The sequence below is a fragment of the Dacryopinax primogenitus genome (assembly GCF_000292625.1).
Source record: "Dacryopinax primogenitus strain DJM-731 SS1 chromosome Unknown DACRYscaffold_2, whole genome shotgun sequence".
NCBI lineage: Eukaryota > Fungi > Basidiomycota > Dacrymycetes > Dacrymycetales > Dacrymycetaceae > Dacryopinax > Dacryopinax primogenitus.
Window position 1 is genome coordinate 472876 of NW_024467199.1, and position 12630 is coordinate 485505.

Genomic DNA, 12630 nt, shown 5'->3' on the forward strand with positions numbered 1-12630 from the left:
AAGGATGGGAGGCAATGTTCCAGGAGGGGCTGGATGAAGGGTGGTGCCATACAGATGATGAGCTGGAACAGTGTGTAGCACCAAACCAGCTTCACCTGCGAGGACAGATGAATTGGCAGTTTGGTGTTTTGCTGGCTTGCCATTCCAATGATCCAGGCTGATCTTGATCAATTCAGGTGCATTCGCAACTCCAGCAAGCCATGCAGAGACAACAAAAAGGCCATGCCGGCAGAGATCCCAGCTGAGCTGCTGGAGAATCCAGCAGGTCATGGCTGTACCATGATTATAAGGCCAGTTGCTTGGGCTGGTATTGCGTTGCAATATCAGTGCTGACCAGATATTGCAGATTGGTGTTTTGCAACAGCATCTCAAGATAGCTGGACAACTCTATGCTCCTGCAGATCATGAGGTGTTCCAGCTGGTGCTGCAGAAGTTTGCAGAACATGCCCAGCATGCATACATTGGTGCATGAGGCAGATCACTGGTCAGATCAGGACAGATGCTGACATAGCTGGGCCAGTGCTTTGTCACCCTGAGGTGAACCATGCCAGCTTCTGGGAAGTGTATTCCCTGATGCTGTGCCAGTTGGCAGCAGACAATGAGGCATTCCACAAGGAGATTCTAGCAAATGCAATGTGTGAAGCAATGGTTGCCAATGAGTATGTTGACATCATGCCTGGTAAACCAAATTGGGGACCAGCAAGAGTGGGTGCTGGTTGCATGCCTGGCATTGACTGCGCCAATGATAGGCCAGCAAGGAATATGGAGGCTGAGCCAGAAGAATCCACCAATGATGATGAGTTCTCACATGACAGGAGAGATGAGGACTTGCTGAATGTGGAACTGACAGGTACTGGATGAGATAGCATAGTTGGTCATCCAGTAATTTATGCTGTGGTGGAATTGTTTTGCTCTGGGGTGAGAACACATGGCTGGTGCCCCGGGAACTGGGGCACTAGCCAGCCAGTTGCGAAGGGCTCACAAAAGTCACACGGGATCATGAGATTGCATTTTTCCAAACTGGTAGTCCTACATCACATTGATGTCCAGCCTATTCAAGAGATCCATTTGCTACATGCATTGAGACAGTTGCCCAGGACGGAGCCACTGGCTCCGTCCTATGGCGTGAGGAGCCAGTGCCAGCTTGTCAGTTGGCCTCCCTTTCTGCACAAGCCCAGTCATGGCTAGAGCAGTTGGGCAGGACTTGCATAATGGTGCATGCCAGTGCATAGCACTGGCATGTCTCCATTTGGCCCAGCTCCATGTTGGTGGCATCGACAAATGCTGCTGTCTGGTTTATCCATTCATTGACCAAATTCTTGCATCTTTGCCAGGGCACATTGAGGTGAGTGTAGAGTTGCTGGAGGGGATAGAGGGACAGCAGTTCGTAGATGAAGTACTGCTTGCTGGAGATATGTGACTGCTCAAAGTATGGCTCCTTGCTGCTGATTGCTAAGAAATCCATGGTCTTGTCCATGCATTCTTTGCAGTCATCATTGTTGGGCCATGGCCAATTGACAATGCCAGGAGGACATTGGCCCTAGGTGCTGGTCAGCGACCAGCACACCCTAGCAGGAAGAAAGACACACCAGTGGTCCAATCAATGCCAGCAGCTGCTCGCTGACATCATCAGCAAGGAACTGGCATTCCTCCAGTATCTCATGCAGGTATGAGCCAGTGAATTGCATGCTGTCAGGCATGCAGAAATACTGGATGAGTGCAGTGGTCTCTTTTTCCCAATCCTAGGGGTTTGTCAGTAAGAGAGGAAAGAGAACAAGTATGGGAGGATGCACCCTGTTCACCGCATCCTGGATCTCCAGGTTGTCATTGTCCTCCAGCAGCCATGCATCTCCCTGCTGGCCTGGCTCACCAGGCCCAGCAGTATGCACCAGTGGAGGCACATGTGCCATGCTCTTGATTGCTTCTGGCAGGAGGATATAGTTGGGGAGTTCTCCAGGGGGATACTGGAGTGTACGGATGGGGATGGCCAGGGGAATTCACTGCCAGCAATGTTCGATCTGCTGGTCCAGCATCTCTGCCAGGAGAGTGAGCCAGGAATGCTGGGATACCAGCATGACATACCTTTGTACTGGCAGTCTTTGAACTCACCATACCAGCAACAATCTGGGGAGAAATAAGATTGGAAGCTGGGATTAGAGTGAAGGGAGAGGGACGTACAGAGCCAGGAGATGGGAGTTCTGCAGGCATCACACTTGGCGATGAGCCTCAGGATGCACCAGTGAAAGCACAGGTTCAGCTGGTCATCCCAGAAGTACCATGCATGCATTCGAAGCTGGAGTGGTCCAGCTTTGGATGCCTGTGCTTCTTTGACCTCTTCTGCATCCAGCGTCAATTCCTCTGGCTCAGGGGTGTCAGGCCAAGGCTGCATCTGCTGGCCCAGCAAGTACTGGGAGGCTGGGGGAGGGAGGCAGAGGAGGAGGGTTGCCAGTTGCTGGGAGGTGAGGCATTGGCATTGCTGGGCCCTGAGTGGGTGGTCAGGCAAAACAGGTAAGCAAGTAGCCATAGTGAGCTGGAGATCAAGTTAAGCAGCAAGTAAAGTGAGAGTGCCAGTGAACAACAACCAAGAGTTGTCATTCACTGGGGTTGACCAGCAGGAGCAACTGGGCCGGAGGCAGAATGCACAGCATCTGGACCCTGCCCTTTTCCCATGGTAGTCCCCACAGTGATGCTTATCACCAACGCGCAGCCGCATGGTGGACCCCTAACGAGCTGTCCGCAAACGTCCACCATATTGAACTGCATTCCCGTGACTGACGCTCTTCTCATTACTGTGCCATGGCCTCCTCCTCCCGCCTATCATTCCTCCCATCCTCCATCCCCACTCCATCCCCACAGCGCATACATGCACTATACGCCGACTTTTCACGCCAGAAACTGTTCAATCCGTCAGCTTATGCCGCAAACGTCGACTGGTGGCGCACTGCCTTGCCCGAAATTGTTGCATATCATCAAAACCTACAGGACCATATTATGCTGGATGTGGGGGACAAGCTTATAGAAAAGTTAAGGATGGACGTGGGTGCCAGGCCATTATCTATGGACACCGTCACGGTCAGACTCTTCTTCTGCGATACTCGACCGAACAAGGCTGATCATTAACACAGCTTGAGATGGTCGAATCATCCTCTCTCTATCCCCTCATGTCCTTCCTCACCTCCCCTTACTCAATATATGACACATCCTCGCTGCCCTGGAAGACAGCCACCTATCTCATTGGAAAGCCGATCTGGTGGGCTATGGGGCAGCTTAGGCTGGTAGGGGACCGTATACCGGCAGACGAGAGTGTTGCAAGCAGGTGGAAGAGGGCCAAGGGAAAGTACGTCATCAAGGCAAATCTGGAGGTGCGCAACGACGTATTTCTATGTGATTAATTCTGATCTCTTGCAGAAAGCGGCAGACGCCATCCTGGAGCATGAGCAATCAAAATCGCACTTGTCTATAGTGGACAGATTGCACAATGCCGCTTCATTCCTAAAGGAATACAGGGAAGTCGCCTTCCCCGGAGTCGTACTTTCAGAAACAGACGTTAAGGCTTTGCTCAAGTACCTTGAGAGGGACCGGAAGGCCATTGTCATGGAAAAAGAGGTCTGTCCTTCCACTGCAATTGATTTCCGTCCTGACGGTCTCCAGGTAATCAAATTCATAGACGAGGACAGCGCTGAAGAAACGATCACGGAAGTGGACCGCGGTGTGCTAGAGATGAAGATCGCTATCGAACGGATCGAGTCTCAAATGGACGACATTGAGCGTCGGATGTCCGAGTGCCTGGTCAAAGCCAAACAGGCGCTGGCCAAGAAACAACAGCAAATGGCCAAGTCATATCTACGTTCCCGTAATCAGCTAAACGAGCTGCTCACGAAGCGCGGAGCTTCGCTGGAGACTCTCCACACCGTGCTGCTGAAGATCGAGTCCGCCGCAGGCGATGTCGAGGTCATGCGTGCTTATGAAACATCCACTTTGACTATGAAGAAGCTGCTCGAGGACCCAAGGCTTCAGAGGGAGTATGTAGACGACACGCTCGAGAGTATGGCTGAGGTCCTGGCGGATTATGAAGAGGTGGAGGAGGCTACGAAGCTGGGTGGAGAGAGAGTGAGACTCGCTGCTGGGAGGGAGGCGGACGAGAGCGAGATTGAGGAGGAACTCGATGACCTGGTCAGGGAACAGGAGAAGCTGAACAACACTGAGGAAGTCATACGGGCTGCGGAGACTACAAACGAGCAAGTCAAGGAGTCACTTGTCCCTGTCAGAGGGACACGGGTGAAGGAGAACGCAGCAGCCAGAAAGAGCTCGCCCAGATTAGAAGCTCAGCGACAGACAATGCTGGAAAGCTGAGGATCTGTCTTCCTCTCCGCTTACATCTTACTTTCGGGTGTACAATATCACATCAAATACGTCGATTGTCACGGATATACCAGTATAAAATCATAACCATTTGCCATCCCAAATCGGACACCTACCTGCTAAACGCGCCAAACCACCACAAGGTCACCCCCAGAATGGCGAGCACCGCCAGCAAACCCACACTCGTTCTGCCCCCTCCTGTTAGCCATAGTACACACCACGCATACCCCACGGTGCGATCCAGCGTCGTCCCCAGAGCGATCCGGAGCCAGGCATTCTTATTCACGGGATAAGGAACCCGATCGTCTATCAGCGGCGGGCGTGCGTCGTGCGTCTCGGGCGGGAGGAGGAGCAGGGCCATGATGGGCTTGTGGTCTGAGGTCGTGTAGGATTGGATGGAGGTGTAGAGTAGAGGCTTGATGGGGATAGTGTCGTGTGTCGCGAAGAGAATGCGGTCCGTCCATGAGGGCGTACGTTTCCCGCTGCCAGGCGTCAGCAGTGTACGCTGAGCTTTGCGAGCCGGAGACCCAGCGATTGCACGAAGCGAAAGAAGTAGACTCACTGATACTGCTCCAAGCTTCCCATGATATATTTATAGGTCGGTCTAAACCGCCAGAATTCGCCTTCCTGTAATCCGTGCAAGGTTCTACCCGCCTCCCTCGACATCCACAACTGGTCTACCTCCCTCAGTTGCTCTCTCCCACCAGCGGTAAGCAGCTGCACTGGGTCGGGTGCCTGGGAGAGTCGGTAGTTCAGGTCGCCGAAGACAAAAAGGTGCGTGGTGGCGTAGATTTGACTTGGGCCGGTGGAATGGGCTGAGGGAGAGAAAAGAAGCGAGGAGACGATTGTCTGGTAGTCTCTTATTCGCTGGGGGAGGTTGTACGTGTGCGCAGCGAGATGGCAGGTGAGGAAAGTGAAGATCTCGCCCTCGCCAATGCCGTCCTCCGCGCTTAATCTGAACCGCACCCCGATGGCACCTTTATTCCCCATCCCCAACTGCCCGCACCCCACTCCCCGTATCTGCACGTCCCTCACTCGGCCTGCGACCGTCTCTTCCCGCGCGTAGATGAGGAGCGCAATACCAACCCGGGCGTGCTGGGCAATCAGAGAGTACTTCTGGGGCTCAGTACTGTCGATGGACAGGTTCTTCTCAAGTTGTTGCCGGATAAGTGCGTCCCGGGTTGATAAGACGCTGCTAGAGAAACCGGCCACTGTTCCCAATCAGCCAAATACACACCAAGTCATATTGGAAAACTCGCATCCCAGTTGGAGGGGCAGCAACTCCTGAAAGCCGACCGCAACAAAGTCCGGGGGAACCTGGTCCTCGGCAGGCAGATCATGCGTCGGGGAAAGCGCCGGGGTTACCCATTCGACAAGATCCTGTGGTAGGCCCTTGTTACCCTCTATATTTCATGTCAGCCAATGCCATTTAATTGGTTGAAGAAAGGATGTACGAAGAGCGGTGTTGTAGGACGCAATGAGTACCCGCAGTCTTTTCTGTTCCATTGTACAAGTTCGGGAAGTGTACAGTGGGCCCTTCAGGGTCGTGGCCTCTGTTCTCTCAACCACCATGGACGCAAAGCAAGAACAACCGCCATCAACGCCCCTTCTAGTGGCAGTAGAAGAGTTCTCGCGACAACATACTACCTTGCTTGCTGCCCTGTTTGGACTTTTGCTTGCTATCGTCGTTACTCGTGTGTGGCCCGTTACTCCGGCTCCGGAGAGTTTGTGTGCTGAGACTGTGTAGTCTTCCTTGTAAATCGCAAGTCTCAAAAAAACAAGATCAGGAATGTTCTCCTTGTCGGACCGCTGGAGTCGGGAAAGACTGCCCTCTTTGCCAATGTTTGTGCCTTCCCAATCTGTACACGGCATGCTGATCCTGCCCTTAGATGGTCTACGAACAACATCTGCCTAGCCATACGTCTCTCCAGCCCAACATAGGCCTTTTACAACAAGACAAGAAAACGTTTAGACTGATTGACATTCCGGGGCACCCACGGATTCGCAGCAGGTTTAGGGAACACCTTGCCACCGTTGATGGGCTGGTATTCACTGTGGACGCCAACACAGTTGCAAGGAACGGGGTGGCAGTAGCAGAGTGAGTTCACTTCAGAAGACGGTTTGCGTTTCCCTCGACTCAATCTAACATACAGACATCTTCATCTGGTGCTATCTGCTGTCCAGCCTCTCTCCCGCTCGCCACGTCTGCTCCTCCTCGCCACGCACGCCGACCTCGTTGAGCACGGATCTCACCCAGCTGTTGAGCCAGTGCTACACCCAGCGCGCATACGCGTCGTTTCCGTTCTCGAGCGCGAGGTTGAAAAGCGCCGCTTGGCAGGTGCGAACCAGAAGTTGGGTGGGGCGATGGAGGCCCTCGGTGCGGTAGCGGGCGGGGGGAAGCAGGGGCTATTCGGTTCTTCCTCAGCTGGGGGCACAGGGGAGGGTGAAGAAATACCAGATGGAACGTTGGAAGTGGGGAGGGACGGGGTGTGGAGATTTGGGGATGAGTGGGAGATCGGAGTATCGTCAGTTGGCAGTGGGGACAGGACAGAGGGGCTGAGGTCAATTGTAGACTGGCTTGATTCTCTGTAATTGCTATGTATGTCGAGGCAGTACTGCAGGACTATTTGTAGTGCAAATTGGATTGAGTTTATAGGGTAGAAATGTATATATTTTATTGGTGTGTCGTGTCGGGAGAAGTGTGAGAAGTGTCGGGAGAAGGGGTAAAGGCTGAAACGCGCTTCAAAAGACTGTCAAATCTTTGACGTTCACGTGGTGCGCCGGTCATATTAGTCGTTGCTATTCAGAGATGCCCTGGCCCTAGCCGTAACTTCAATCAACTTATCCACAAAGGCTAAATACAAGGCGGTCAGCGCCGATGGCCAATCCAACCAGCTTCACCTTCTCTTTCGCAATATTTGTATCAGATTTTATCAACAACTGCACAAAACATGGTTAACCTCTACCCTTCCCTGGGCGTGCACAACCCCTTCGACTATGACCTCTCTTGGGTCACATCATGGGTGATACCCCCGCGCATCTATGCGGGAATCAGGCTACTTCTCGCCCTTTACACAGGGATCGCATGCATCGTGGACCTTACTATCGGCGCGACGACGACCACCCAGTTCACGTACGTCCTCGGTCACCCGTATTCACACGTCCCACTGACATTTTTCCACAGATACTTCTCATACTTCACGTGAGTCGTCCCCCCGAAGCAGTCACCCCTGTGCTGACGCTGAGTCAGAAATCTCTGTTACGTCGGACTTGTTTCTTGGTTCTGGGCATCAGCGGTGCAGACAGGCGCATTCGCTTTCAGCAAGGGGAAGCATTATCCACTCCAGCGATGGCCGCGATTCTTGCAATTGCTGCACGTGATCTTGTTTACCACCGTGGCAGTTTATCGTAAGGGAGTTGCTTCTCTGGGTACTTCTTGTGCTTATATATCGGCAGCTTTCATCGTGATGATTGTTGTTTGGGCAATATTGTATAACCCGAAAACCTATTGGGCGACGACCTACAGCAGTTCGTGCTCGTCTACCGTCGTCGTAGAGTGCGTAATTAACTTGCTGCTATAGCCTGGGAGGAGATTACAGTGCACATCTTAAACGGTGTATTTGCGCTGTTCGAACTTATCTTCAGCAACATCCAACCTATGCCCTGGGGGCACATAGTCTTCATCCTGATTGGACTTGCTTTATACCTCGGCGTTGCGTATATCACCCGCGCTTCACAGGGATTCTACAGTGAGCCTATTTCCACCGTCTTCCGAAGAGAAATGTTCACATGCGAAAACCAGCCTACTCGTTTCTTAATCCAACGGCGCAGGGCAGCTTGTTGGCGGGTTACATCGTTGGCATCGCAGTGGGAGGCGCTGTCGTGTTTATTGTTGTCCGGTATATCATCGTGTTCCGAGTGTGGCTGACTCGCGGAGTGCATCAAACGCCTTCCGTAGCACGCGGGGAGTTCAAGGAGGTTGACGACGCAGCAAGATACGACGTATAGTGGGGACATTTTCTTCAGGCATGGACATGGGTTGAATCTCACTTCCATATACATCTTGGTCGGGCTTACTGTGGTCATGCACTAAACTATTGATTACATTGGCATGATTGACGACATCCTTGCTGCAAGGCTATACTTGCTGAAAGGCCGGGGTGTCTCTGACGTTCGCTGTCCACCACCATCTCCCCACTCGTGGGCCGGGCGGCCGACTATCCGCCGGGACAATGTACTCTTCAGCAAGCCTTTTGCCGGTGGCCTCGTCACTCGTCCCTTTACATTCATAATCCATGAGACATCTACCCAGTGCGAGCAGCTCACGAATTCACGGGCTCCCCCTTGAACAGTATCAACATGACCGGCCCTTGGACAGACCACCTCGTCGACACTGATATCACGGCCACCCCGTGGAGCTTCGAGTGGGCATATTCCCGGCAGAGCTCAGCTTCGCTGTAGGGCTGACAGAATCACTGGATCTGGACCGCCATGTCGACACAACGCTGTAACACGCGCTCGACTTATTCGAGCTCTAGAACAACATTCACAGTGCGACCAGATCAATTTCCGGGTCTCACCCTTTGTCTCTCTCCCGGTGTCGGTGGGGGGATCGTGCCCGGCGGAGAGAGCTGGCAGTGTGCAATAGCATGGAATATATCTTTCGGCGATTAGCCTTAGTCTAGAACGAGGAGCAGATGAATTGGATGTGCAACTTGCTGAGGGCGCTCAGGTCACGTTCATGACCGGTGACCAATGTGGTCAGGATGGGGACGAACGACACTGCTGCTCAGAGTTGAGGCGGGTACATGAATTGTCCCTCACAAGGCTACCGTGCCACCACCATCCCGCTCGTCGGTGCAATAAAACTTCACTCGCTTTGGCCTCCACATACAGGACATCAACTGTCTTTTCTCTTCATATACAGGGATCCATTGATGATTGCCTTGGAGCGGAGGCCTGCAGTCGCTGCTGGTGTCGTGTTCTTAAGACACCGCTACAACCAGCGCGAACGTTAACAGCGCTGATTACAAAACATCATCTTGTAGACCCATGCCAGAGGTTACCAGAAAAGGCTTCAGCAGTCACCTGACTTGAGAGCAGATTCGTAGGGAGGGAATGAACGTATGGTGTAATATTCTCGCGTTTGTTGTACTGGATCTGTAGGTGGTTTGTTGGTAACCTTAGAGCAATATGAAGAACACATCGATTATACATTTCCCTGTAGGTCATACTGTTGTTTCTTCCCTTTCCAGGCACCATGTTCATACACATGCACATTCATAAACGATAAGAAAATTTAGAGATGAGGTAATAGGTACAATAAACGGGTGCTAACCCGTTGTCTTCGCTTTCCCGTTACCACGACTCATTGTCCTCCCCCGACATGGTTCCCCTTCAATGATACGGCGAGCCGGCTCTCCTTCCAGTACGATGGGGCCACGGTCGCTGCCGCTGGGCGGGGCAACGATAACCACGGGGAGAGGGGTGGGCTTGGGAATACGGATGCAGAAAAGACAGATCAAGGCTGTTCCGGCACAAACGCAAGCCGCGACGAAGACCATTTTGGGAAAAACGCCAACGGTGTAAGCGAACATCAGCCCGAAAAGGGCTGGGCCCATAACTTGAGTACACAGTGCGCTCATCACGCTCATCGCTCCAAACAGACGTCCCGTCTCGTCTTCATTCTTCAGCAATCCCAAGGCGAGGGATTGCATAGCCGGGCTGTAACCGCCACCAAAGGCGCCCAACAACGTAGCGGCAGTCCAGCTAGCGGGACCGGGTGCAGACGCTTGACCAAGTTCGCACAAAAGCTCGATCCCGAGAGAGGCCCGTGCGACGTGTAGGTCGAAACGGGGGCTGTGACGGTGTTTGACAGCACCTGGCTGCACTGCGCGAGACACGCTGTCTACCAGATGGCGTGGAACCGATCGCCCGTTTTCAGCCTCGCCGGGGGACTGAAGTGGCTCAGAAGGCTCGAGAGGCAGGGAAATGGGCTGCTCCGGCTTTGGACGTAGCAACTTGAGCAGCAACGGCAATATCACGACGAGATGGAATGCCCGGACGCATCCAACCAGACTCAACCAGTACCCAAGCTAAGAAAATATTAGATGACTAGTTTACAATAGGCATGCAAACAACTTACTTTCTGGGCATCCCAACCGAAGGCTTTCTGTGCATACTGAAACTTGAGCGTGTATAAGCCCTGCCAGACGCTGTCAAATTCACAGAATAACTTGGATTCGCGCAACTCACAATCATAAGGCCGGCGACGCCATAGCAAGTTGCCATGAACGTCAAGTTCCAGTCGAATTTGTTGATGGCGTACCCAACCTGGCCGGGTATAACCTTGGTAGGTGCGAACAGTTGCAGCGGTGCAAGGAAGCCAAACAGGGGCCTCGCGAACCTCCATGCCGTTATGATGTACCCTCGAGGGCCGACTCGAAGTCGAGATATCTCTTCCTCTTCTTCGAGCTGGGCACGTCTCCGCACTTCGTTCCTCTTAGCTATGCGCCTTTGAGCACCTGAAGAAAGAGACTCTGGAATAAAGAGGGTGATAGCGATGGCGTAGAGAATGTGACCGAGAGTCGTCAGGTAGAAGACGGACAAAAGATCGTCAGTGTACTTGATGAGGAGGGATCCTAGAGATGGTCCAATTGCAATGCCGGTGAAAATCAAGCCCGCGTATAGTGAGAACATTCGTCCACGAGCCTCCGGAGGCGTGCTATCTCCAACATAGGCATGAGCCGCCGCGGTGGCAGTGGGCATGCCACCAACCAGCCCGTCGATCACCGGCCCGACAATGAGAAAACGATATCCTCCAGGTAGGTATTCCGACGCATGTGCAACAAGCAAGAAGTTGGCGTCACTGGAGAGAAATAAGCTAACTCGGTGGCAGGTGAATATCGACCTCGTACGTCACTAGAACCCCAGCAATGCTAAGAGCTAGGATCCGTGTACGACCCCAAACATCGGACTTGGAAGACCAGAAGCCCGTGGTGAGAACAGCTAGTAAACCCATCAGAGTAGTCATTGCTATTAGAATCAGCCAATGCCCGAGGGAGGTGAGATAAAGACATACCGGTCGATATCTTGGCCACTTCAGCTTGCACAAGTGGATCAGCACGACACAATGCAGATGGAGATTTGGCCCCCTTCCTTGTCCAGTCTGGAGGCTCCGGCTTCCACCTATATGGTTCTTGGAGGAAGTTCGGTAGAACGGCGCTGTCCTCAGCGTTTTCGAAATCGAAATGAGCGGGAATAACTGGTCCGGCTCCCGGACCAACGACAACATCTTCTTCCGGGGCACCCGGAATGAGAATGGGAGGATCGTGCGATGAATATTCGGGTCGGTGCTCAGCGCAGACGAGCTTATTGTAGACTTCTACCTTCGGAGCTAGCGTCATGGAAGTAAGAGTAGACGATACGAGCAACGTGGGAATGAGCCTTATATGATTATGAGATAAAGGCAGTATCGCGATTTCTTAGAAACTCACCACCAAGGGGAAGGACGTCTGTACCATGGTCTCGACTCGAAATCGTCATCGTCGTCATCGTCCCCGTTGTTGAGGAGGGATGTGGTTTCTTCAGGGCTATCCTCGACGATGGCTTCTTCCTCAGCAGTCTCCGATGTTAAAGCAGGTCCTCGATGCCTCATTCGCAGCCTTTCCTCTTCCGGCGATACTAGTTGCTCGTACAAATCAGTCTCGATATTAGGGACAAAGCTCTCCGCGACGCCAGTGTCACATCCACCATCTGCGGAAGCGAGGCCGGACGGCTCGATGAATAGGACGGTTGAGTCGCTCGACGCTGCTCTATGCACCAAGTGACGACTTGTGCCTGTATGGATAGAGAGGTGAGAGGACGATGTGGTCGACCTTCTGTGGTCAGTCATTTTGACTGAGATGGATAGTGTGGGAGGGGGGAAATGAGTGCGAGAGATAAGATCGACGAGTCGGCAACCGAACTAATTTCCAGATTGATGGAATCTCCTGTTCCACGGAGAACGCCGCGGGAAAGGGGTGAGGGAGCACCACGTCGTGGATACAGCGAGGCAGGGCGGCAAAGGGCGAGGCGATCAGAAGACAGGAGGGTATATAGTTAGAGGGCGCCCGCCAAAGAGAAGAGGAGCATTAGTCACGCCGTCGACGGCGGTGCGAGGAACGCAGAGCACGGCAACGGCGAGGGGGGTGAAGAAGGTGGATAGGATTCAACTGCTGATTGCATATAAGTAGCACGGGTGACCAGGTGCCGACCATGCGCCAAATG

The 12630-nt window shown here is 53.0% G+C and overlaps 7 protein-coding genes across 7 annotated transcripts; 4 read left to right on the forward strand and 3 right to left on the reverse strand.

Annotated features, from left to right (window-relative positions):
* Window positions 1-111: 111 nt before the first annotated feature.
* Window positions 112-636, forward strand: DACRYDRAFT_40497 (uncharacterized protein; the record flags this gene model as incomplete). Its single annotated transcript, XM_040774482.1, has 3 exons — window positions 112-294; window positions 374-464; window positions 521-636. Coding segments are annotated over 3 exons (390 nt in total), but the record flags the coding sequence as incomplete, so codon positions are not given.
* Window positions 637-1147: 511 nt separating this feature from the next.
* Window positions 1148-2208, reverse strand: DACRYDRAFT_13391 (uncharacterized protein; the record flags this gene model as incomplete). The annotated part of the gene is made up of 5 exons (XM_040770976.1): window positions 1148-1540; window positions 1590-1742; window positions 1794-1964; window positions 2110-2124; window positions 2179-2208. The coding sequence occupies 5 exons, from the start codon at window positions 2206-2208 to the stop codon at window positions 1148-1150; spliced, it is 762 nt and encodes a 253-aa protein (XP_040632223.1).
* A 588-nt stretch (window positions 2209-2796) lies between these two features.
* On the forward strand, window positions 2797-4353 carry DACRYDRAFT_46449 (uncharacterized protein; the record flags this gene model as incomplete). The annotated part of the gene is made up of 4 exons (XM_040774704.1): window positions 2797-3072; window positions 3126-3362; window positions 3409-3606; window positions 3652-4353. The coding sequence occupies 4 exons, from the start codon at window positions 2797-2799 to the stop codon at window positions 4351-4353; spliced, it is 1413 nt and encodes a 470-aa protein (XP_040632224.1).
* A 121-nt stretch (window positions 4354-4474) lies between these two features.
* Window positions 4475-5868, reverse strand: DACRYDRAFT_46803 (inositol polyphosphate phosphatase; the record flags this gene model as incomplete). The annotated part of the gene is made up of 4 exons (XM_040774725.1): window positions 4475-4844; window positions 4925-5557; window positions 5600-5765; window positions 5817-5868. 4 exons carry the CDS (start codon window positions 5866-5868, stop codon window positions 4475-4477), a joined length of 1221 nt encoding a protein of 406 aa, XP_040632225.1.
* A 64-nt stretch (window positions 5869-5932) lies between these two features.
* Window positions 5933-7038, forward strand: DACRYDRAFT_113482 (P-loop containing nucleoside triphosphate hydrolase protein; the record flags this gene model as incomplete). Its single annotated transcript, XM_040769636.1, has 4 exons — window positions 5933-6056; window positions 6110-6204; window positions 6252-6460; window positions 6516-7038. 4 exons carry the CDS (start codon window positions 5933-5935, stop codon window positions 6952-6954), a joined length of 867 nt encoding a protein of 288 aa, XP_040632226.1. The 3' UTR covers window positions 6955-7038.
* Window positions 7039-7313: 275 nt separating this feature from the next.
* On the forward strand, window positions 7314-8473 carry DACRYDRAFT_74529 (uncharacterized protein; the record flags this gene model as incomplete). The annotated part of the gene is made up of 5 exons (XM_040776072.1): window positions 7314-7564; window positions 7613-7770; window positions 7819-7890; window positions 7944-8111; window positions 8165-8473. 5 exons carry the CDS (start codon window positions 7314-7316, stop codon window positions 8368-8370), a joined length of 855 nt encoding a protein of 284 aa, XP_040632227.1. The 3' UTR covers window positions 8371-8473.
* Window positions 8474-9597: 1124 nt separating this feature from the next.
* DACRYDRAFT_19873 (MFS general substrate transporter) lies at window positions 9598-12497 on the reverse strand. Its single transcript, XM_040771693.1, has 6 exons — window positions 11859-12497; window positions 11444-11808; window positions 11280-11397; window positions 10618-11230; window positions 10508-10567; window positions 9598-10457 (listed from the first exon to the last, which is right to left on the reverse strand). Exons 1-6 carry the CDS (start codon window positions 12254-12256, stop codon window positions 9696-9698), a joined length of 2316 nt encoding a protein of 771 aa, XP_040632228.1. The 5' UTR covers window positions 12257-12497; the 3' UTR covers window positions 9598-9695.
* Between the last annotated feature and the right edge of the window lie 133 nt (window positions 12498-12630).